Source organism: Mesocricetus auratus, unplaced genomic scaffold, assembly GCF_017639785.1.
Source record: "Mesocricetus auratus isolate SY011 unplaced genomic scaffold, BCM_Maur_2.0 Super-Scaffold_15014, whole genome shotgun sequence".
Lineage (NCBI taxonomy): Eukaryota > Metazoa > Chordata > Mammalia > Rodentia > Cricetidae > Mesocricetus > Mesocricetus auratus.
The window spans coordinates 32,704,690-32,728,302 of NW_024429186.1; the positions used below are offsets into that span (position 1 = coordinate 32,704,690).

General features: G+C 43.1%; 3 protein-coding genes across 3 annotated transcripts in view; 1 reads left to right on the forward strand and 2 right to left on the reverse strand.

The window, feature by feature from the left end:
- Bbof1 (basal body orientation factor 1) overlaps window positions 1–11,505 on the reverse strand; it is a 27,411-nt gene extending 15,906 nt beyond the window's left edge. The window contains exons 1-4 of the mRNA XM_013125481.3: window positions 11,320–11,505; window positions 8,204–8,432; window positions 6,329–6,394; window positions 5,617–5,760 (exon numbers count right to left, since the gene is read on the reverse strand). Coding sequence (XP_012980935.1) covers window positions 5,617–5,760; window positions 6,329–6,394; window positions 8,204–8,432; window positions 11,320–11,375 — 495 coding nt within the window. The 5' untranslated portion in view covers window positions 11,376–11,505. The remainder of the gene's footprint in view (window positions 1–5,616; window positions 5,761–6,328; window positions 6,395–8,203; window positions 8,433–11,319) is intronic.
- Window positions 672–2,321, reverse strand: LOC121139295 (E3 ubiquitin-protein ligase RNF113A). Its single transcript, XM_040742765.1, has one exon. It carries the CDS (start codon window positions 1,923–1,925, stop codon window positions 912–914), a length of 1,014 nt encoding a protein of 337 aa, XP_040598699.1. The 5' UTR covers window positions 1,926–2,321; the 3' UTR covers window positions 672–911.
- Entpd5 (ectonucleoside triphosphate diphosphohydrolase 5 (inactive)) overlaps window positions 11,504–23,613 on the forward strand; it is a 40,151-nt gene continuing 28,041 nt past the window's right edge. The window contains exons 1-2 of the mRNA XM_040742299.1: window positions 11,504–11,587; window positions 15,039–15,108. Coding sequence (XP_040598233.1) covers window positions 15,100–15,108 — 9 coding nt within the window. The 5' untranslated portion in view covers window positions 11,504–11,587; window positions 15,039–15,099. The remainder of the gene's footprint in view (window positions 11,588–15,038; window positions 15,109–23,613) is intronic.

Here is a 23,613-nt window from a genome sequence, read left to right on the forward strand (position 1 = left end):
ACTTAAGGTGAAAATTAGTGGCTGAGCATAGTGACTCACACTTGTAATCCCAGCAGTTGGAAGTTTGAAGAAAAAGAATTCCAAAGTCAAGTCCTGCCTGGAATATATAAGCTGAGACACAGAAAGACTGTTTCAAAAACCCAAACAAGGGCAAATGAGATGAGATGGCTCAGGAGAAAAAAACGGTAAAGATGTCTGTCACACAGGCTGTCACCTTAAGTCAGTTTTATTAGTCAAAGTGGATGGAGATGACTCCACAAAGTTGTCCTCTGACCTCCTTACTGCACAAAGGCAGGAGCACTCCTACATACATCACACACACACAACAAACACACTAATCTGGCTTTCATGTTTTTTCCTTTAACATACATGACTTGAGTTCCTTTTCATAAGCTAAATGTATTTAGACTCAAGTCTACACAAATAAAAACCTCAATGTATACATTGCAATTTTAAGCATATAGGTCCCTCACATCTGCCTCATTTCTACATTTGAGATTCCACAGAACTGCCCTATAGGTTTTTTTTTTTTTCCCCCCAGTAAGGCAGTAACTTTGCCCTTGAATTTTAAGTGTTCCTCAACAGCCCTCTTTGAAATGTCTAAAATCTACTTCTCCAATAGATGGCGACATCGTTCTTTCAAAAAGAAAAATCACATCAGGGCACTATAGTATGAACTAGTTCTTAATTTATTTTAACTTAGAATGTATAGCTAGCTATACACAGGATGGGTAGTCTGAGAGTTCCATAAGTTACCTGCATTGATTCAATATGAGCATTGTTATATAAAACAAAACTTGGATATTCTTCCTAGAAAACTTAATATTTTTTCAACTATGGTTGGTTTTGAGGTGGCCAAAACAAAAAGTACTTTGAGATCTGACAATTATGGAACACCTAAGTAACGGCAATTAGACCCCATCAGGGTCTTCTGGGGCGTTGGAAGCACCACCCTCTGCTGTACGGTACTTCTCCAGTTTAGCAATCAATTCTTTTGCAGGATTGAAGACCCCATGGGTCTGCTGCTCACAAACATAACAGCGTGGAGTGGTGCGGAAATGCTGCAGTGCACAGGTCTCGCAAAAATAATGCTTACACTTGGTGACAACTGGATTTCGGAAGGTTTGGCGACAGATGAAACATTTGAATGGTATTTCCTCATCATCACTTTCTACTTCGTAGTTTTCGTCTTCATACACACCGTAACGGCCCTCATCAAGCTCACGTTCTATCTGCCACCCGTGCTTGTAATCTGAACGGTCATGGAGGAATTTGCAGCTGTCCCCAAAGCCGCAGAAGCCAGTTTCCTTGTAGTCCTTACAGATGTCAGGCTGGTAATCCCAGCGCACCGTGGCACGTAAATGTTCCGGGGCTCGGATGGGGCCCTTCCTCACCATGCCGGAGGAGGCATTGCCCATCGATGTATCCTTGGGCTTCATGTATTTCTGATAATTATTAATTCCACGATAGATCTTGTCATCCTCCTTGCCTCTCAACTCCTCCTGGATTTTTTGGCTGCGCTCAAAGATGGCCTGTGCGTCTCGCTCCTTCTCTGTGTCCAGCTCGTAGACAGCTGTCGCCCCCATATCCTCGGGCCCCACCGGTTTAGCGGAGCGAGTGGACTTGTAGACTACGCCTAGACTCTCATTCTCCGTCTTCTCCTCCTCTTCGCTGCTCAGATCACAGTAGGCCGCCTTCTGTTTACCGCTGCCACTCGTCTTCTGGATCATTGGATTGTGGGTGGCCCGCTTCTTCTCGGGTCGCACCACCGAGCAGCCTTCGTCGCTACTGCTTCCGCTTTCCCCGGAGGCCGGGTCGCACACAGGCCGCTTTCGGCGGCCAGCACTCCCTTTCCGCCCGGGCTTTTTGAAGAGGAAAGAGCACACCTGGTCCGCGGACTTTTCCTGAGAAATTTGCTCTGCCATCTTCGACTCCCGAGCGCTGAAACGGCTGGCAGTGGCTGTGGAGTGCTGGGTGACGGGGAAACTACGTCACTGCTGAGCAGCGCAGCTACGTCACTGCTGAGACGCGCTCTGTCGGCCGCGGGGGCCCGAGAACGTCAGTGCGCATGCACCAGCCATCAAAGGTCTAAGAGAAAGATGCCCTCGGTCTTTATTTAGTAAACTGCTCTTGTGGGTCTTGTATTGCAACAAATACATACACAATTCCCGGCTCAAAGAATTTACAATCTAGTAGGGAAGATAAGGTAAATCACGATGTGTTCTGTACCAAATCCTACGGAAAGTTATAAGGAATGGTTAAACAGGACTCTGGGGGAAGGCCTCGGGAAGAAAGTGCATTTAAGGTAATCGTTTAGGGGGGTGGTGGTGGCGCATGCCTTTAATCCCATCACTCAGGAGGCAGAGGCAGACTCTGCCTCTGTGAGTTCGAGACCTCGAGACCAGCCTGGTCTTCAAGAGCTAGTTCCAGGACAAAGCCACAGAGAAACCCTGTCTTGATAAACCAAAAACAAACAAACAAAAACAAAAGTCTTTGAAGCTTAATGGATAGAGATCTATCAAATTTATTCATACTAAGAAATATTCAGAACAAAGCAAGAAAAACAAAGACTGGAGTGTAGTTCAGTAATAGATTGCTCGTCTAGCATGACCAAAGTTCTGGATTCAAGCCAGCAAAATAAAGGAGAAGACTTCAGAGTTATATGAATATCCAATTTGAGTAAACTGAAGGATAACCATGTATTGGTGTAAATGTATTGTTGTAAAGGGTTGAAATTTAAGCCCCGTGTGGTGGCACACACCTTTGATCCCAGCAATTGAGAGCAGAGGCAGGTGGATCTCTGTGAATTTGAGGCCAGCCTGATCTATAAAGTGATTTCCAGTACACGAAAAGTTGTTATACAGAGAAGCCCTGTGTCAAAAAACAAAAAAATTAAAATTTGGTATTGTATAATCTTAACTTACACAGTAAAATGTCTAGACAATACAGCTTAGAAATACAGATTCTTGAGGGAAATGATCAGAACATTATCAGAACTGACATTAAAAGATTCCTAATGGGATTGAAGTATTTCTATAATCCCAACACTTGGGAGGCAGAGGCAAGAGGATCAGGAGCTCAGAGTAAGCCTGAGCTACATGAAACCCTTCTCAAAAATAAATTAGGATGGGGCCTAGAGAGGTGATTCAGCAGTTAAGAGCATGTATTGCTCTTGCAGAAGACCCGAGTTCAGTTCTCAATACCCACATCAGCTGGCTAACAACTGCCTGTAACTCCAGTTCCAGAGGCTCCAATACCCTATTCTAACCTATTTGGGTATATTCACACATGTGTACCCACACCCAACACTTACCCAGATAACTAAAAATAAAATCCCTGAGAAAAGAAGAATGAAAACAGAATAAAGTCCAGGAGGCTTATGCCTGTAATTCTAGCAATTGAGAGGCTGAGGCAGGGATGTTGTTTCAACCATGATGACAGCCTAGGTATACAGAAAGCTCTAGGTCAGCCTTTATATAACAAGATTGTGTTTCAAGCAACTGAAGTAAACCAATATTCCTACTGTAGCTGTGTATACTTATGGCTACAAGGGGGTGCCTCTTAAAGTATGTTTACAATTCTTTGACACTATCTTCAAATGATGGAACCTTATTTCCACCCCTAGAATGTGGACCTGACTTAGAGACTCAGTTCCAAATAACAGACTATGGCAGAAATGTTGCTATGCTCCTTGCAATGATAGGTCATGAAAAAAAGTCACTGGACTGGGGATACAGGTCAGTGGTAGAGTGCTTTCATAGCCTACATAAGGTCCTGGATTCCATCCCTACCAACACATGCCTGTGCACACACGCACAAAGATAGCTTCTGCACAGCTCTTGAATTCTTACTCAATCTCCATGTCATGCACCAACATACAACAAGGACAGCTTACTAAGGGCCCAGGTGAACGATGCTGAGGCCTACCACACTGACAACACCTACACAGCCATATGAATGTGCCACTTTGGAAGCAAATTCTTCAGCTTCGGTTAAGCATTCGGGTGACTCTATGCCTAGCTATACCATGGAAATCAGCAAATAGTATAAAACAGGCCTTTCAGGAAACTTCAGTGTTCTTCACCCCACTCATCTCTACCCATAAAGCCTTCTAATTTTTCCTACAATTGTCTCTCATCATCCTAAACATATTTTCCTGTAGAACTCTGCTACTTTCCTACTAGCAATTCCTAGGAACTGGTGGTTTGCTTCAATTTACTTCAAAGGTTTAACTACCGACTAACATGAGAAGGTGTGTTGGATAAGACCTGCCAGGTTCACAAAGAAATCAATACCTAGAAAAAGACCTCTGTCAGTCAGGTGAGCTAGCTCAGCAGATAAAGGTGTTTGCCACTAACCCTGACCACCTGAGCTGATCTCTGACCCACACAGTAGAAGGAGAGAACTGACATCTACAAGGTGTCCTCCTCGGCCTGGAGAGGTGGCTCAGAGGTTAAGAGAAGCGACTGCTCTTCCAGAGGTCCTGAGTTCTATCCCCAGCAACCACTGGTGGCTCACAACCATCTACAATGAGATCTAGTGCCCTCTTCTAACCTGCAGGGATACGTGCAGACAGAATACTGTATACTTACGATACATAAGAAATAAATCTTTAGCCAGGCGTTGGTGGCGCACGCCTTTAATCCCAGCACTTGGGAGGCAGAGGCAGGTGGATCTCTGTGAGTTCGAGGCCAGCCTGGTCTACAAGAGCTAGTTCCAGGACAGCCTCCAAAGCCACAGAGAAACCCTGTCTCGAAAAACCAAAAATAAATAAATAAAAATAAATCTTTAAAAATAAATGTCCTCCTTTTGGTTGGGGCATTGGTGGCTCACACTTTTAATCTCAGCACTCGGAAGGCAGAGGCAGGTGGATCTCTGTGAGTTCGAGGTCAGCCTGGTCTACAGAGGGAGTTCCAGGACAGCCTCCAAAACAATACAGAGAAACCCTGTCTTGAAAAACCAAACAAAAACAAAAACAAAAAAACCACCCCTGCTCTGACATGCACATAGTACACTCCACGTACACATATAAAAAACAGACATATAGGGTAGCCAGGCGTTGGTGGCTCACGCCTTTAATCCCAGCACTCGGGAGGCAGAGGCAGGCGGATCTCTGTGAGTTCGAGGCCAGCCTGAAGAGCTAGTTCCAGGACAGCCTCCAAAAGCCTCTGAGAAACCCTGCCTCAAAAATAAAAAAAAAAAACAAATAACAAAAACAAAAACAAACAAAAAAACCCAGACATATAGGTAAACAAAAAAAGAAAAACAATGCTCCCTTCTCTAAATGTCCTGATGTCTCACAGGAATAAATGTGAAGACTTTTGTGGGGGGGAGAAGGGAGTTTAAGTTGCTAATGGAATCTCCTTAAAGAGAGACTGGGGAGATAGTTCAGTGGTTAAGAGCACTTACTGCCTTTACAGAGGACCTGGGTTTACTTCCTAGCACCCATGTACTGGCTCATAACCGTCAGTCATCTAGTTCAGGGGAATCCAGCATCCTTTTCTGGTCTCCTCCAGCACTAGGGATGCACTCAGTGTACCTACACACATGCAGGCAAAACATGCATACACATAAAACAAATCTTTCTTTAAAAAGAAGACATTGAAAGAAACTTACCTCATCTAATTCTTTTTCCACTTCAATTTTTCTCTTCTGGAATTGTTTCATTGTCTTTAGCTCAGTCTGAATCATGCCAATTTCTTTGGCTTTTTGATAAAACTGTCCCTCCAATTCATTTATCTGCACGGTATACTTTTGTTCCTGTATTCAAAAGAGCAGTGAGTAAGGAAAGACAAGCGTTCCATAGAACCATGCTTTATCTGAAGTCTGAGCCATTTGTGTATCTTCTTGAAACAACTCTCCCATCTTTGTTTTGCATAGTTATAATTTTTGCATAAAATTTTAATTTCTGTAAAATGATGCCAACAGCTTTAAATAAGAAACAAATTCAGGAAATTGTTTTGTCTATGTAGTTCATAGAGTAGCATGTATGGTTAGTATGTGAAACCCTGGGTTCAGTCCCCAGTAGCAAATAAATAAAATTCAAACCAAATAAGACACCTCTAGAACTCAAAGCTTTTGTGTTAGTTGGCAACACATTTTTTTTTCTGAGACAGGGTTTCTCTGTGACTTTGGAGGCTGTCCTGGAACTCGCTCTGTAGACCAGGCTGGCCTTGAACTCACAGAGATCCATCTGCCTTTGCCTCCTGAATGCTGGGATTAAAGGCATACATCACCAGAACCACCCAGGTTTCCTTATTCTTCTTGGGCCTAAAATAACCAAATTCACTAGAAATCTGATTCCCTAATAGGTAAACTTAGTACTCACCAATTTTTCTTTCTCTTCTTTGGCTTTTTCCTTTGTTTCAACCAATTGCTGTTTCAGTTTTTCTATCTATAGAAGATAAATTGCCAGAGTAAGGATGACATAGAATTACTTTGTATCCTATTTTTAGTCATATGCTTTTTATTTTATATAATACTAAAGCCAGTAACCAGGAAAGACAGTGAAGGAGGGGACAGGGTTTTCCTTGTATACTTGATCTGCTATTGACAATTCCTAAGATCTAGCTATCATCAGAATTATGTGGATAATTTTTAATTGTTGTAAAACAGACAGTATTGGGCTGGAGAAATGACTCAGTTGTTCAGAGTGTTTACTGCTCTTGCAGAGGACTCAAACTCAATTCCTAGCACCTACGGGGCAGCTCACAGCTTCATATAACTCCAGTTCCAGGTGATCTAATATCTTCTGGCCTCAATGCAGGCTCCTGCATGAATGCGATGCTCAGGCACACACAAAACCACTACATTAAATTTACTGTCAACATTTTTTAAAATTTGATTTTTGTGAGACAGGGTTTCACTGGGTAGTGCTGGCTGTCTTGGATCTCACTGTATAGACCAGGCTGCCCTTGAACTCATATTCACCTGCCTCTGCCTCATGAGTGCTGGGAGTAACCACTGCTAGGCTCTGTCAACCATTTTTAAATGTTCAGGTTAGGGTGCTAAGTTTGTTCATATTGTTACCTAAAAGATTTCTACAATTTTTTCATTTTGCAGTTCTCCTTTTCCTCTCCTCTGTGCCTCTGGCAATCACTTTTTACTGTGTTTCTGTGAAGTTGAACCCTTTGTATGTTTCAGATGACTGAGTCATACAGCATTTGACCTCTTGTGACTGGCTTATATCATATAACATAACATCCTTGAGGTTTACTACACTGTAGCATGCTACATGGGTTTTTTTTTAAGTCTATATAATTGTTGCCAGGTGGTGGTGGCACATGCCTTTAATACCAGCACTCAGGAGGCAGAGGCAGGCAGATCTCTGTGAATTCGAGACTAGCCTGGTCTACAAGAGCTAGTTCCAGGACAGCTTCCAAAGCCACAGAGAAACCTTGTCTTGAAAAACAAAACAAAACCAAAAAAAAAAAAGGCTATACAATTGTCCATAGATATGTAAACACTTCTCGTTGGGGAGGAGTGATGGGAGAGTAGAGACAAGGTTTCTCTGTGTGGACCTGGCTGTCCTGGAACTGGGTTTGTTGCCAGGCTAGTCTCAAACACGCAGAGGTCTACCTGCCTCCCAGGAGTGCTTGGATTAAAATGTGTGCAGCCACACCCAGCCTCATTTGATTTTCTCTATCCATTTATTTTTAATAGGTTTTTAAGTTGTCAGGGTTTTTTTTTAGTTTTTTTTCTAAATTATGTGTTGTGTCTGAATATGGCCATGTGTGGTGGTCAAGAAGTATCAGATCTCCCTGAAGCTGGAGGTACAGGCAGTTGTGAGCTGCCTGATGTGGGTGCTGGAAACCAAACTGAGGTCCTCTGAAGAACAGGACACATTCTTACCTGCTAAGTCATCACTCCAGTACTATTTTTAAGTTGCTTTCATCTCTGTTAATGTAAATAATGCTAAAAGAGAGAAAGAAAGGAAGAAAGAGCCAATGATAGCAAATCTATTCTGAAATAACAGCTTTCTTCAAGAAGAGTTAAAAGTTAACCATGTGATGAGATTTCAAGGTCTTATAATCTTTTAAAATAAAATCCCAGTATTTAAAGGCAGACGCAAATAGATGCCTGGGAGTTTGAGGACAGCCCAGGCTAGATAGACTATCTCAAAAAACAAAACAAAACTCCAAAAAATATAACCATGTCACATAAATACAGAGGGAGGTTATGAGGTTGTTTTCTACCTACCTACCATATTATCTTTCTCCTGATCCTGCTTCTTCAAGTAGCTTAATACAGACATAGTGTCTTTTTCCAGTTTATACTGCTGTTTCTTTAAGTCTTCATTGTGTTTTGCCAGTCTTCGGGAAGTATCACGATATTCAATCCTAGAGAGTTCTGTGACTTCCAGTCTGGCCTCCCAAAGAGAGGCATTGGCCTTGGCTTGTTCAATCACATGGTCCTCTACTTTAACTACTTTCCTGCAGAAGATGACATTGGCAGTATGTAACTTTCTTCACTCTGCTAGCACCATTTCTTTTGCTGTGCTTGGCATTGCCTAGCACATAAAGTGCATACTATTGCAAAAATGAATTAATAAGAAATACACATTTAGCACTTGGGAGGCAGAGGCAGGCAGATCTCTGTGAGTTCGAGGCCAACATGGTCTACAAAAGTTAGTTCCAGGACAGCCTCCAAAGGAACAGAGAAACCCTGTCTTGAGAAACAAACAAACAGAAAAAGAAACACACATTTGTATTCATGTAAGAGGAGTGCTTTGGAGTATGACTTCAAAGGATTGGAGAAACAACGGAAATAAGAGGCCAAATGCATTTCCTAAAGCTCTATACCTTCTTATTTATTTCATTATTCCATATTTTTCTTCTTCCTTTTTTTATTTAAATTAGAAACAAGCTTGCTTCACATATCAATCCCAGCTCCCTCTCCCTCTCCCCCCCAAAAGACCCCCCAGTCCCCCACCCAATCTCCACTCCGTTCCCTAGGGAGGGTGAGGCCCTCCATGGAGGATCTCCAGAGTCTGTCATTTCATCCAGGGCAGGGCCTAGGCCCTCCCACAGGAGTCCAGGCTGAGAGAACATCCCTCATTGTGGGATGGGCAGCCAAAGTCCATTTGTATGCCAGTCATTGTTCCGTATTTTTTATTTGCTCATCTTTGCTGTGCTGAGTATCAGACCTGATCTAGAGCATGCTAGGCAAGTGTTCTACAAATGAGCTACAGCTTCTAATTTTTTCCACTATTTCACTCAGATGTGAACCTTGGTTCACTCCTCTCCCTGTGATTACATTTTACATGAGGACACTTTTGATTGTGTACCTATAGTCTCCACCCCTAGAGTTTCTTTTGTTTGTTTTGTTTTGGCTAGTTCTTGAACAAAGGATCAAGTTACTTGGACAAGTATGTTAAATACTTTGTTGGTACCACAGTCTACCAAGCTTTAAGGATGCCTGAAAAACATACACCATAATCATTTATTCAGAGATGGAAAAAATTCTTAGTAAGGCTCTGGAGATGAAAGCTGGCAGCAGTAGAATGAATGTTTAGCGTCTATTTAGGTTTGATCCCCAGAACCATAAAAAAATCAATAAAGGGTAGATTCAAAGCCTTATTGATGAAAGGTGAGGTTCTTCAAAATGAAAATTGCATTAGCATTAACAAAACACTACCCTATGATAGGCACTAGCTCTATGATAGAGTGCTTGTAAAAAGTGCATAAAAAGTTTCACCTGTGTTTGGATTCTAAATAGTCTCCAGAAAGTATATAAGTAGATCTTTCTTCCTTACACTGTCACCGACCATATCCTCTCAACTCCCAATTCTTAGTCCCTTTGCACACCTACCTTTTGTTGTCTTCAAATTCAGGGCAGCTCCATTCCCAATTCTCCAGTCTAACATAGAATTTGCTTTCCCTTTCCAGTGTGATTTAGACACTATAATAGAATGCCCTGCCTCAATCTTCAGTTACTACCAGAGAGTATCAAGAATTGATGCAAGCAATTTTATGCCTCTAAGAAAAAGCCCACTAAGTGACTGGAAAAACAAAGGAGGGTTTCTCAACAATGAGCCATGGAATATTCATGGAATACAAAGTATATTATTGTTTTTTCTTGTTCACATATGCCCTGAAGAAGAGCCAAAAATATAAAACATGGCTGTGAGTTGATAGAATGTGATAAGCCCTTGGCAATTTTTAGAATGTGCTAGACTGGAAAGTTGTATTTTGTTTACTCGATCACTGTGTAGAAGAGGTCAGAGATTAGAACACTTGCTTATCTGGAGAGGGCCTGAGTTTGATCCCTGGGGTAGGGGTAGTGGATCTACGAATCATTAACCCATCATTTTACACGGGGGGGGGGGGGGGACTAAAAAAAATGATGGTAGTGGTTAACTGTGGACGGTGGTATGACAGGTAATTTTCTTTCTCCTTTAGTACTTCCCATATCTCCCAAGCTTTCTGTGCTGAGTATGAACTTACTCTAAGTTACTCTGCTGGAGATGGAACCTAGGACCCTGTGCAAGCACTCTTATCATAGAGCTACACTTACAGACCAGACAATCATTTCTTTTAAATATGATTTATTTACTTTTATTCCATGTGTGAACGTGTCAGATCCCCTGAAACTGTGGCTACAGACAGTTATGAGCTGTCATGTAGGTGCTGGGAATTGAACCCCGGTCCTCTGCAAGACCAGCCAGTACTCTTAACCACTGAGCCATCTCACCAGCCCCCCACCCTTTTCTCCCCTTCTTTTTTAAATACAAGATCTCTCTGTGTAACTCAGGCTGCCCTAGAACTTGTAATCTTCTTCCCTCAGCCTCCAGAGCACTGATGGCAGGTGTGCATTTACTGAACCTGTCTCCAAAGAATTCACTGTATAATCACAAGTTTATGGTATTCCTTTGCGGTTCCCACGTATGGTGGTGTTGAACTCTATGTGTGCCTCCGAAGTCTTGAGGGACTTCCGGGGGGTAGCCCAGTGAGTCTATTGACGTCCTAGCAGCAACTCAGGGCACCCCAGAATTAGTGCTAGAGCAGTACCAGTGTGGGATGGGGGTTGGAGTGGGGAGATCTGACCAGTATGGTCAAATACTCTTGTGGTCTCCCTTTGATCCAAAAAGGATTCCCGAAAAGCCCAAGTAACCACTCAAGACTAGAGCTAGAACAGAACTACACCAGTTCACATCAGTCTCATAATGGAGGTTTCTCGGAGGGTAGGGTCAAGAAAGAATGGACAGCAGGGGTTGTCCTCCAAAGCCTGGCAAGCGGAGGCAGTCGGCGCGTTCCTGGACTCACAGGGCCCCGAGGGCAGGCCCGGGGAGAGGGGGCTCCGCGGCGCCGCAGCGCTTACTTTTTGTCTTTCTCTTTGCCTTTGTTCTTGCCTTTCCTCTTGTCCTTTGCCGGCATTTTGACTTCTCCAGGAGTCTCACCGTCTTGGTCTCCTGGTGGCCGCCACCTGGGCCGACTCTGTCTCTAAGGAAACCACCACGCCGAAGGGCTAACGTCCTCCGTGCCGTTGAGGGCACGCGGAGGGCGTACGCGCGTGACGTGACCGCGGCGAGGGGCGGGGCGGAGATCGCTCGGAAGAGGCTGGCGTCCGCGCCGGGGCGGCGCGCGCGGTGAGTGTGCACGAGCCCCGGCGGCGCTCCCGGGGTTGGGGCCGGCCGGGAGGCCGGGAGGGGCGGGAGCGGGGAGCGGGTCCGCGGCGTCCCAGCCTCAAGAGACTGGCCTCACGCTTCAGGAGGCTCGCTTCCCAGCGGCTCTCCGACCGCCACGCGCGCATCCGAGAGGCGCCTGTGGGGCGTGAAGCACGTCCAGTCGGGCCGGCGGCTCCTCCACGCCTCCGGCGCGGCCACCGCGGCGGTCCTTCCAGCGCCGCTGCTCCTGCCTCCGGGGCGCCCGCGCTGCGCGACTCATGCTTCCCTCCCCTCCATCCCGGCTTCGGTCTCGCGGGCTCCGTAGAGGACTGCGCACCCGGGGACGTCCCAGGCCAAACGCTTTCAGGGAGGCAGTTGACTTTTCCGAGGGCGGTGCCTGGGGCGAGGCTGTCAGCCTTCGGGGGTCGGCGCGCTCCGACTCCGGCTCCCTGCCTGGAGCTACGTGGCGGGGAGGGTGGGGAGGGTCGTCCGCCCCCGTGTCTGCGGTGGCAGGTGCTTGGCTCCAGCCGACCCCCCCCCCCCCCCGGTTCCGCCCGCAGCCTCTGGTGACCCAGTCTAGTCCCTTTGCTGCAAGTTGCATAAAGTTGCAAGCGCTTGCCTCGCATCCCGGATCCTGAAAAGGAGTACTCCAGTATTCTAGTTTGTTCAGAGGAGGAGCCCTGTGATTACGCCTTCATTCAGTGAGAGTGAGTGAGTCATTAAGGAAGACAGGTATTGTGACTGCCAAGTCAGTGGTTAGGAGACTTGTGAGTGAAAGCTCTGTTTCGCATTATCCTCCGTTTCAAATTAGCATTTAACATTTATTTGAAACATCATTGTTAGACACCCGCTCTCCCCCCCCACCCTCTAGGGAAAACTTATTAGTACGCCTTTAACTATAAGGTAAAGTCCCACCTCACCCGTGGAGGCGTGGCTTTTGTAGTTTGTAAATTTTGCTGTTAGAGTTAGCACGTTGATTTGGTAAAGAATCTTGAAAACTATTTTGAACCATCTGCTAACATCTGTTTTGACTGTATTTCTGGTGCATTCTCCCTTGTGTGTGACACACCAGTAGACCCATGAGCAGAATCACATTACCTCTGAGAGGCAATCTATAAAACACCCTGTGGATAGCAAGCAGAAAGGGAGTAGGGCATCTTCTGTCATAAGGTGTATATTTAGATTTCATTGCAAAAACGTGGTTGAAAATAAAAGCCAGTCCTAAATTTACCATTGAACACAAGTCTACTGACAAACCCATGAATACAAAATTTTTACTTCAACAAGATAGCTTCTTTTTTGTTGTTTTTTTTTTACCCTTATTTTTATTTTATGTATCTGAGTGTTCTGCTTGCAACTGTGTGTCTGTGTGCCCCGTGCTTGCAGTGCTTGTGGAGGTTAGACAGGATAATGGAACTGGAGTTACAGATGGTAGTGAACTTACATGTGGGTTCTGGGAATCAAACCTGGGTCCTCTGCAAGAGCATCCAGTGCCCTTAACCTCAGAGCTGTCTCTCCAGACCCACCCTACCCCCTTTTTTAATATCGGGTCTCACTATATGTGTTGGCCTGGTCTAGAACTCATAAAGATCTGCTTTCATTTGCCTCCAGGTGCTGGAATTACAGATGTGTACCACCATGCCTGGCAAGGATTGCTTCTTAATTATATGTATAGTACTCTATTTTTAATCTTTTTTTTTAAGGCAGTGACTCATATCTAGCACTGGCTAACCTGGAATTCACAATGTAGATCAGGCTAGACTTGAACTCAAAGAGATCTGCCTGCCTCTGCCTCCAGAGTGTTGGAATTAAAGGCTTGGGCCACCACCACACTGGGTAAAGAACACAGTGCTTTAAAATACTTTATAATTTATTTTATCAAGCATAAAATATCTGTTTTTGAGATTATGGTAAAATTAAATGATTTTTACCTTTTCATGTCTATTTTATAAACTTATTTTTGTAGCTTAAAATGTATGACATGAATATATATAAGTTTTTCAAGATCTACCTAGACCTATTGGTATTTCACAGCTCTACTCTGCTTTTTTTTTTTTTTTTTTTTTTTTTGGTTTTTCGAGACAGGGTTTCTCTGTGTAGCTTTGGAGGTTGTCCTGGAACTCCAGGCTGGCCTTGAACTCACAGAGATCCACCTGCCTCTGCCTCCCGAGTGCTGGGATTAAAGGCCTGTGCCACCACTGCCCGGCAAAAACTGCTTTTTTTCCCCACCTCCTCCTCCTCCTCCCAGACTTATGTAAAGTCTGTCTTCTTTATTAGTCAAGTGTGTTTTTTCAAAGTTTGATTCCCATCTTATCACCTTTTTACAAGTTACTTATTTATTTTATGTGATCGGGTATTTTGCCCACACATGTATGTCTATGTACCATAGCCACAGAGGCCAGAGCAGGATGCTCCATCCTCTGGGACTGGAATAACAAATGATTGTGAGCCTGCCTTTTATTTTTGTTGTTCGATGTGAATACTGGGAACCGGTGTTCTTAACCACTGACCCATCTCTCCATACCACAAAAACTGCTTTTTAAGAAAATTAAAATATAGCATCCATTTCCCGTTTCCTTTCTTCCATCCAGCTGAAGCCAGTCCCATGTAGCCCCCTCCCTCCTCCCTCCCGCCTTTCTCCCTCCTCCCTCCCACCTTTCTCCCTCCTCCCTCCCTCCTCCCTCCCTCTCTTTATGGCTTCTTTTTCTTTAACAGTTGGTACATATATTTTTTTATTGTGAGTGAGTGAGTGAGTGTGTGTGTGTGTGCACGCGCGCGTGCATATATATTCCCAAATAAATAATTACAGGCTCAGTCCATATTATGTTACTTGTATGTATATAATTCCAGGGCTATCTAAACAAGACCTGAGCAAGGTAGCTCCAATAGACTTTCTAACACGGCAGGGGGAAGCTCACAAAGCCCCAACCTACACAAAGAACTACCAGCAGCTAAGGGATGCTGAGGGCAGGAGACAATAGTCTTCCCCAGAGAAGAGCCCGCCTCCCACACTGGTTATTCAGTACCAGGTGGTCCATCATGAATATACATTTTAAAAATATTTAAAAGCCGGGCAGTGGTGGTGGTGTACACCTTTAATCCCACTCAGGTCACAAAGTTTGCATGGCAAGTACTCTTAATCACTGAGCCATCTTGCCAGCATTGGGATACTAATGGATGCCTTATTAGTCGTCTGTTGACAAGGAGCAACTGGAGTAAAGAATGTACAGTAGGGAGTTTCTGTTCAGAAGCTTATCTGTTACTTCTTTCTGGAATTGCTGGTGGGTAGCTTTACTTTTAAGTTTTAGGGAAAGAGTTTGTTTCATGAATTTGCTTTGTTTCATTGTTGGAAACATTAAATGCTTTTAAGACATAAGTCATTTAGTATTTTGTTGACTTGGACTTGCTGACTTTTTATGCTCCGTTTTCACAGTTCTTGGTTGACACAGAGATGACAAGTATCTTGGCTGAATGTTCCAACAGAAGGGATCATTATGATCCTGGTAAGTAGATTATCCAGATGTAGGTATCATGTCTGCTAAATTACAGCTGAATATGCACCTCAGATGCTTCTGCCTCCCTTCTGCCTCCCGGTAGGAGATGTCTGCTCTATGCCATTCTTGAATATGACCACCTGTTGCCAAAAGATAGATTTTTTTCTTTCTCAGTGATTATATTACTATCAGGTATGAGTTCAATTTAGTACTGTTTTGTATCAGTATTATTCCTAATTTTCCCCAGGTGTTTTCAAAACTGTTCAGTCATTAATGATCTGTGACTTTACTGGATTTTACTTCAGAGATAATAAAATTAATTTTGATTTCATGCAGCCTTTAGAATCCTGGGTAAATATGTTACTATACAAACTATGTCTGCTGGGTGGTGGATTAAAGCACACGCCTTTAATCCCAGCACTTGGGATGCAGAGGTAGGTAGATCACTGTGACCTGGAGACCAGCCTTGTCTACAGAGTTCCAGGACAGTCTCCAAAGCTACAGAGAAACCCTGTTTCAAGAAACGAATAAAAAAAGCCTATATCCAAAGGGACTGATCTGTGTTTCTGGATATTGTAGAAATGAGTTAGTTTTATCCTACTTTTTAAATCACATGGAATTGGTTTTCTCATTCTATTGTGGTTTCTGGAGGATGGAACTCAGGTCTATGTATGTATAGAATTCTATTAAATGGACATTATTTTGTGTGTGGTTAGTTCACATCCCTACAGGAGCACTGTAAGTAATCCAGAAGAATTAAAATTTAATCTTACCAATTAGGTAAATTAAAATTCACTGTTTTATTTGTATAAAAGTTGTATTAGGATTGGGATGTAGAGTACTTGCCTACCATGCTTTAATACCTGAGTTTGATCTCTGGCACTGCATATACTGGGTGTAATAACATATGCCTGTAATCTCAGATTTTAGAAAGTAGAAACAGAAAAATCAGAAGTTCAGGGTCACCCTTAGCTACAAGGATAAAGACCAGCCTAAACTACATGATACCTTGTCTCAAAAATCTTGTTTGTTTTCTTTTTTTTTTGTTTGTTTTTCAAGACAGGATTTCTCTGTATTGTTTTGGAGGCTGTCCTGGAACTCTGGAACTCGCTCTGTAGACCAGGCTGGCCTTGAACTCACAGAGATCTTCTTGCCTGTGCCTCCCTAGTGCTGGTATTAAAGACTTGCACCACCAATGCCCAGCTCCAAGTCTTGTATTCTTTTTTTGTTTGTTTGTTTTTGTTTTTGTTTTTACGAGACAGGGTTTCTCTGTATTGTTTTGGAGGCTGTCGGTCCAGCCTGGCCTCAAACTCACAGAGATCTGTCTGCCTCTAAGTCTTGTATTCTTGTAGATATTATTAACTAATTAACTGTTAGCTTTTTCTAAAATATTGTATTTTTAAAACTTTTATTTATTATATATACAGTGTTCTGCCTGCATGTATAACTGCATGCCAAAAGAGGGCACCAGATCTCATTTTAGATGGTTCTGAACTACTATGTGTTTTCTGGAAATTGAACTCAAGTCCTCTGAAAGAGCAACCAGTACTCTTAACCTCTGAGCCATCTCTCCAGCCTCCAAAATATTGTATTTTTATTATTTCTCCAAACACAACTATGAACCTAAACTGAAAGTCCATTCTTTAAGAAAACTATCCCTGGGTAGGTGTGGTAGTGCATATCTTTCTTTAATCTCAGCACTAGGGAGGCAGGTGCATCTTTATGAGTTCAAGGCCAATCTGGTCTGCATAGTGAGTCCAGTATAGCCAAGGCCACGTAGTGAGATCCTGTTTCCAAAAGAGAGGGGAGTGGAGGTTTGGGAAGAAAGAAGGAAAGGAAGTGAGGGGGGGAGGGAGGGTGGGTGGGTAGGTTTTGGTGTTTGTGGTATGTGTGTGGATGTGGATGTGTTTGCAACAACGTCTTGCTGTGCCTCAAAGTCATTATGTAGCCCAGGCAACCTTAAAGTTTTGGTTCTCCTGTTTCAGCCTCCCAGGTGCTAAGATTACAGCCATGTGCTACTTATACCCAGTTGCCAGGTTGTTAAAATGACCTGACAGTTTGAGAACCACTGGAGGACAACAGTGGGTTGTTGTCTGGATGTAGGCAAAACATTCTGGAAAGGTAGCCTAGTAACTCAAAGTAAAGGACTTAGAAGCTGCAGTGTCATGTTCTGGTAATCCTAGCATTTCGGGGACAGAGGTAGGAAGATCAGCAGTTCGAGATTATCTTCTGTTACATATTAAAGTGAAAAATGAAGACAGGCTAGGCGACATGAGACTCTGCCTCAAAAAATGCGTGTGGTAGAGAGTTACCCTACTCCGCAAGTTATCCTCTACCTCCATACTCAGTAACGTGCACATATTCCCCTCCACATGGGGGAAAACTGCTGGCAGTAGTGTAAGCCAGGTGCCGTGGCACACAGCTGCAATCCCAGCACTTAGGAGGTAGAGGAGAGTGAATCTCTGAGTTCAAGGACATTCTGGTCCAGAGAGACCCTGTCTCACATAAATAAAACCAATGAAAAGGAAACTAGAAAGACTGGAGTTTGTTCTTTATTCTGCATATTAGAGATAACAACTTGGGACTTGAGGGTTAGACTTAGTCCATAAATGTGTTTGCTTTAACTTATATAACCTGGTTGATTGGTTGGTGGGTGAATTGCTGAGGGGAATAGTGATAATTTTAGATTTTAAAGAGGAATTAGTTGTCACCATTTAAAAACCAGCAAGTTTCATAAATCTGTGCTTTTAGATTATCCTTTAAAAATGGCATTTACTTATGTAGGAGGGGTGGTGGGTGTGGCAGTCAGGAGATAGCTTGAGGATTCTGTTCTTTCATCCTACCATGTGGTGCCTGGGGATCAGACTCAGGTTGTCAGACACGGCAGCACGGACTGAAGTGAGCCTTCTCTCTGACCTGGCTTGTCTTCACAGTCGGATGGAATAGAAATACGGGGCTGTGTTCCACTGTTGTACCGATCAGTGGGAATAGCAAAGAAGCTGCCCCGCTAGTGAATGTGTGCTCTCCCATCCGCCACAATCCCCATCACACCCTGTGGTTTTACATATATTTTTACACATTACATTTCCTTTATGGTCTCTGCATTTGAGCTTGTAACTTCTGTTGTAGATAGGGAGAAATTGAACTTTCTTTTTTTTTTTTTTTTTTTTTGGTTTTTCGAGACAGGGTTTCTCTGTGGCTTTGGAGGCTGTCCTGGAACTAGCTCTTGTAGACCAGGCTGGCCTCGAACTCACAGAGATCCACCTACCTCTGCCTCCCAAGTGCTGGGATTAAAGGCGTGCACCACCAACGCCCGGCTGAAATTGAACATTTTAAGGAGAGTCACATTTTTTATATATTTATTCAATAAACAGTTCATTAAGCATATATGAGGTTGTTTTGTGCACAGTAATTACTGTTAAAGATGACTGAGCCCTGGCAATGACTAGTATACTATTTTAGTGGGGAAAAGATGAAAAGAGTATTTTAGGAAGATGGTAGCATATGGATTTCAAAAGCACAATGGTGGCTGATAGACCAGTTTGGGCACTTCAGGTCTGAAGTAATAAGGACCAGAATTGTTATCAGCAGAACTTTGAGGAAAGAGGAAGAGATGGGAAGGGTGTTGTAAACAAAGACTTGATAAGAATGTTGAATACAGAAAGCAAGAGAGTAAAGTTAAAAACTAAAATCATTTTGAGTTTCATATTGGGAAAGTTGTGGTGCCACTGAGAAAGAGGGAGATTAATAAAAGAATCTGTTTAATCTTGTATACGTGTGGACAGAGCTGGAGGGCGCTACAGACGTGCAGTCTGTGTATGTGTGGACAGGGCTGGAGGGCACTATACACGTGCCAGTTTGAAGTGTCTCAGGTTTTGAATCATTATCTTGGGTAAATGCAATTTAATGTTTTGTTTTGTTTTGTTTTTTTGGTTTTTCAAGACAGGGTTTCTCTGTATTGTTTTGGAGGCTGTCCTGGAACCAGCTCTGTAGACCAGGCTGGCCTCCAACTCACAGAGATCTGCCTGCCTCTGTCTCCCTAGTGCTGGGATTTAAAGGCGTGAGCCACCAATGCCCCCCAGCTTTTGTTTTGTTTTGTTTTTTTTTTTTTTGAGACAGTGTTTCTCTGTATAGCCCTGGCTGTCCTGAAACTTGATCTTTAGACCATGCAGGCCTTGAACTCGGAGATCCACCTGTCCCTGCCTCCCAAGTGCTAGATTAAAGGTGTGTGCCACCACCATCCAGCTTGCAATTTAATTTGTGTGTGTGTCCCTCCATCCATCCGTACGTCTGTCTGTCTGTGAGTATATACACATAAATACAGGAAGAGGCTAGGGATGTTCTATTCCTTAGAATTGGAGTTACAGGCAGTTGCAAGCCTATGGAAAAAAATTCAAACTTGGTTCCCCTGCAAGAACTGCAAAAATTCTTAATTGTTGAGTCATCTGTCCAGCTCTTAAGTGTTTGTGTTTTTTAAAAGAAATCCTACCATGTTCTAGGATTATAAGGAATGTTAGAAAAAGTGTTTATAGTCAACAAAGATAAGAAAAATCTCATTTAAGGACTTAGGGAAATGACTAGGTATGTGAGGTTTTGACTTGGTGCTTACTGTGTAAGCATGAGGACCTGAGTTTGGATTGCCAGCATCCACACAAGAAGCCATGAATGGAATCACATGTCTCTATCCTCAAGTGCTGAGGAGCAGAGGCAGGCAGGTCCCAGGGGCTTGCTGGCAGTCATTCCAGTTGAAACAGTGAACTCTACAATCAGTGAAAGACTCTGTCTCAGCAAAGTAGAAAGTGTCATCCTACAAACACACACACACACACACACACACACACACACACACACACACACACACACACGCACTGAGAGGCATGTGTTCCCACTGGGGCACTGACCTTTAGTAATTACTGTTTTGAGGGCTACATAGTGAAACCCTATCTCCACAAAGGTTACTGAGCCCTATGTGTATAATGTTATGTAATGTTTTCCTGTATGTCCCTACTTGTGAGAAAGTTTGATTTATAAGTGAGGTACAATAAGAGATTCACAATAATACCTGATAAATATAGAATAGATATAAGTATGCTTTGAAAAAAGATATTTGAAACTTACAAATTGTTCATTTTTAGAATTTTCCACGTTAGTGTTTTCCATCCACAATCAACTGTGGATAACTGAAACTTTGCTAAGCAAAACCATGGATAAAGAGGTTTCTGTAAATGTCTCCCACAGCTGATATGTGTTTTTGAGGTAGAGATAGCTTATCGCCTCATATTTTTACTATATTTGTTTATTGGGCAGTATAAACCCCTTTCCAAGTAATGATGTATTCTTATCTAAAAGACTGATTCTTGGGCTGGAGAGATGGCTCAGAGGTTAAGAGCACTGGCTGTTCTTCCAAAGGACCTGAGTTCAATTCCCAGTAACCACATGGTGACTCACAACCATCTGTAATGAGATCTGGTGCCCTTATCTGGTGTGCAAGCATGCATGCAGATAACTGTATATACAATAAACAAGTAAAATAATAAAAAAGACTGATTCTTCATGCATGGCTAAGAAAAGACCTTGTGCTTGTGAAGGAGGGAGCAATAACAACAGCCATCTCTGGAAGGTAGTCACTGTAGCTCACTCAATCAGGATTAAAGCAATGGCATGTGAAGGCTTGTTCTGCCGCACTCATTTTGATATAACACCTGCATGGTGTCATTGTACTAGTGGGCTACATGTCTAATGCTGCTCTGATGGGAACAAAATACAGAAGGAAGGAATCTGTGTATAAGAAAGAACTTTATATTGTTGCACTACCAGCGCACCAATTCTGATCCTTTAATGGGAGTTATGTCTTTGATTTGAGGACTGGAGGAACATATAGAATTTGTGATTCACTACTTCTGATGGGATTCCTCCTTGACTAGCATGGTGAGATTTTGGCTGAGACCTGGGGGCAAGGAGCCTCCTCTCCCCACCATCGTGAGTCGAAGCACCTCACTGGGAGTTTTCCTCTTTGGGTGTGCTGTTTCCAAACACCGTTTTGGTGATTTAATAAACATTGATATTATTTGGGGGGTGTCGAGACAGGGTTTCTCTGTGGCTTTGGAGGCTGTCCTGGAACTAGCTTTTGTAGACCAGGCTGGTCTCGAATTCACAGAGATCCGCCTGCCTCTGCCTCCAGAGTGCTGGGATTAAAGGCGTGCGGCACCAATGCCCGGCAAACACTGATTTTTCATTAAGCCTTTTTACTAGTTTTATTGACATTTCAAATGACATGAGGTTAGGCCTTTTTGTGATTTTTCAGAGCTGTGCTGGTTGTCAGTAGTACTCCTTTCCACCAATACCTCTTCAATACCTTGTTAATCTAGTACTCTATGGTTACGTAAAATTAGTTCCTTTCATGTTTACATTATTACTCTGAATATTTAGTTTCAGTAGATTGTCCGATTATTTACTGGTAGAAATAATGGCTTACTTACTTTCTTCTTACTCTTTCAGAAATGTATTTCATTTTTATTTGAAATTTTAATTCGATTTTGCTTATAGAAATGAGCAGGATTTTGGGCAGTGGTGGGGCATGCCTTTAATCCCAGCACTCGGGAGGCAGAGGCAGGTGGATCTCTGTGAGTACGAGGCCAACCTGGTCTACAAGAGCTAGTTCCAGGACAACCTCCAAAGCCACAGAGAAACCCTATGTCGAAAAATCCAAATAAATAAATAAATAAAATAAAAAGAAATGAGCAGAATATTGTGTATAGTTTTAAATTTTTGATTCTTTTCCTAATATGATGAGACTATTAAAAAATAGAAAGATTCAAGGGTTTTTAAAAACCAGTGATAATTTTTACTAATTTTCTTCTTTTTATCACTTTTCTTTTTTTGAGACAGGCTCTCACCATGTAACTCTGGAACTGGCTAGGTAAACCATACTGGCCTGATCTCACCAAGATGTAATCATAGTAAGACCTTGCGGGTACTCCCTCTCTCCATTACATCCTCCCTTAGCCCATTTGGGATGCATTCGTTAGTGTCTAAAGCCCTACATTTGGCTTTGAGAACCTAAAAGGTGTTGTGCATGCCCACATTCTTCAGATACTCAGGTAGTCCAAGGCTCTGACCCTTGGTGTCAGTCAGGTCCCACCCCCCATGAGACATCTCACTGCTAAACTCCCCACACTGACTTCAGGAGACCCACCTCCTCTTTGCTTGATGTGACTTTGGCTATATCTAGTCCTATAGTTAAGTTTACTGTTCAAAGCTGTTATCCAAGTTACATTTTAAACTTGTCCTATGCTTAATGTTTAACCCTGTTAAAGACAGCTTTGCTGTGGACACAGGAATTGGCAGTAGGCTGTTTTACACATCACTGTTTCAGAACTTCAGATGGACTCCTCTAGTCTCTTATGCTATTCTAACTTGTAGTTGTGGCTAAATATTGTCATTTTATCCAAGTTAGTCAATATTGCTGTTTGCTTAGGGAGTGAATAGAAAAACCTAAATAATTACCTTAGGGTTTTACCATGGAACCATACAAGAAAAATAAAGCTACTGCTTTAAAACTCAGGGTTAGTGCTTCCAGAACTATCCTTCCTCACATTTGGCCTCTATTCTGGAACACTTGTATTTTCTAGGCATACTTGAGATTCTCAGAATTTCCCATGTGTCACCTCTTCAAGTTAATGTCTCAGGATCTACCTTGGCCTCTCATTAAAAAAAATATATATATATGTGTGTGTGTGTGTGTGTGTGTGTGTGTGTGTGTGTATCTTAGGAATGGTACTCTATCAGCATGTATACCTGCAGGGCAGAAGAGGGTATCCAATCCCACTACAAATGGTTGTGAGCCAGCATGTGGCTGCTGGGAATTGAACTCAGGACCTCTGGAAGAGCAGTCAGTGTTATTAACCTCTGAGGCATCTCTCCAGTCCCTGGCCTCTTCATTCTTTAAGAAGCCTCCCATTCATCACCTACTCTTTCCTCCCCCTCCTAAGCAGTTACCCGTCCCTCATCCCCTCCTTAGCACCTTGCACTTATTTCTGCCAGAGAACTTACCCCAACACCTTGTAGCTTAGTTTACCCATCTGTTGTGTGGTTTGGTTTTGGTTTTGGTTTTTCGAGACAGGGTTTCTCTGTATTGTTTTGGAGGCTGTCCTGGAACTCACTCTGTAAACCAGGCTGGTCTGGAACTCACAGAGATCCACCAGCCTCTGATTCCTGAATGCTGGGATTAAAGGCATGAGCCACCAACACCTGGCAGGCTTTGATTTGTTTGTTTGTTTGTTTAAGTCTCCCCAGTAAAAACTGACACCCTGTATAGATCTAGACCCTAGCCTGATGCTGATGTACTAAACACTTAGTTGGAAAACCAGTGCCCAGCTTTCTAGAGACCATCCCAGGAATGGAAACCATCATTAACTTTCCCACCATTTATCTAATATAAAAACAACCCAGGGCTGGAGAAACGGCTGAACTCAGAGGTGAAGAGCACCTGTTGCTCTTATAGAGAATCCAGGG

Excerpts from the sequence above, each read along its gene's own strand:
- LOC121139295 (XM_040742765.1), bottom strand. The coding sequence starts at position 1,925 with ATGGCAGAGCAAATTTCTCAGGAAAAGTCCGCGGACCAGGTGTGCTCT.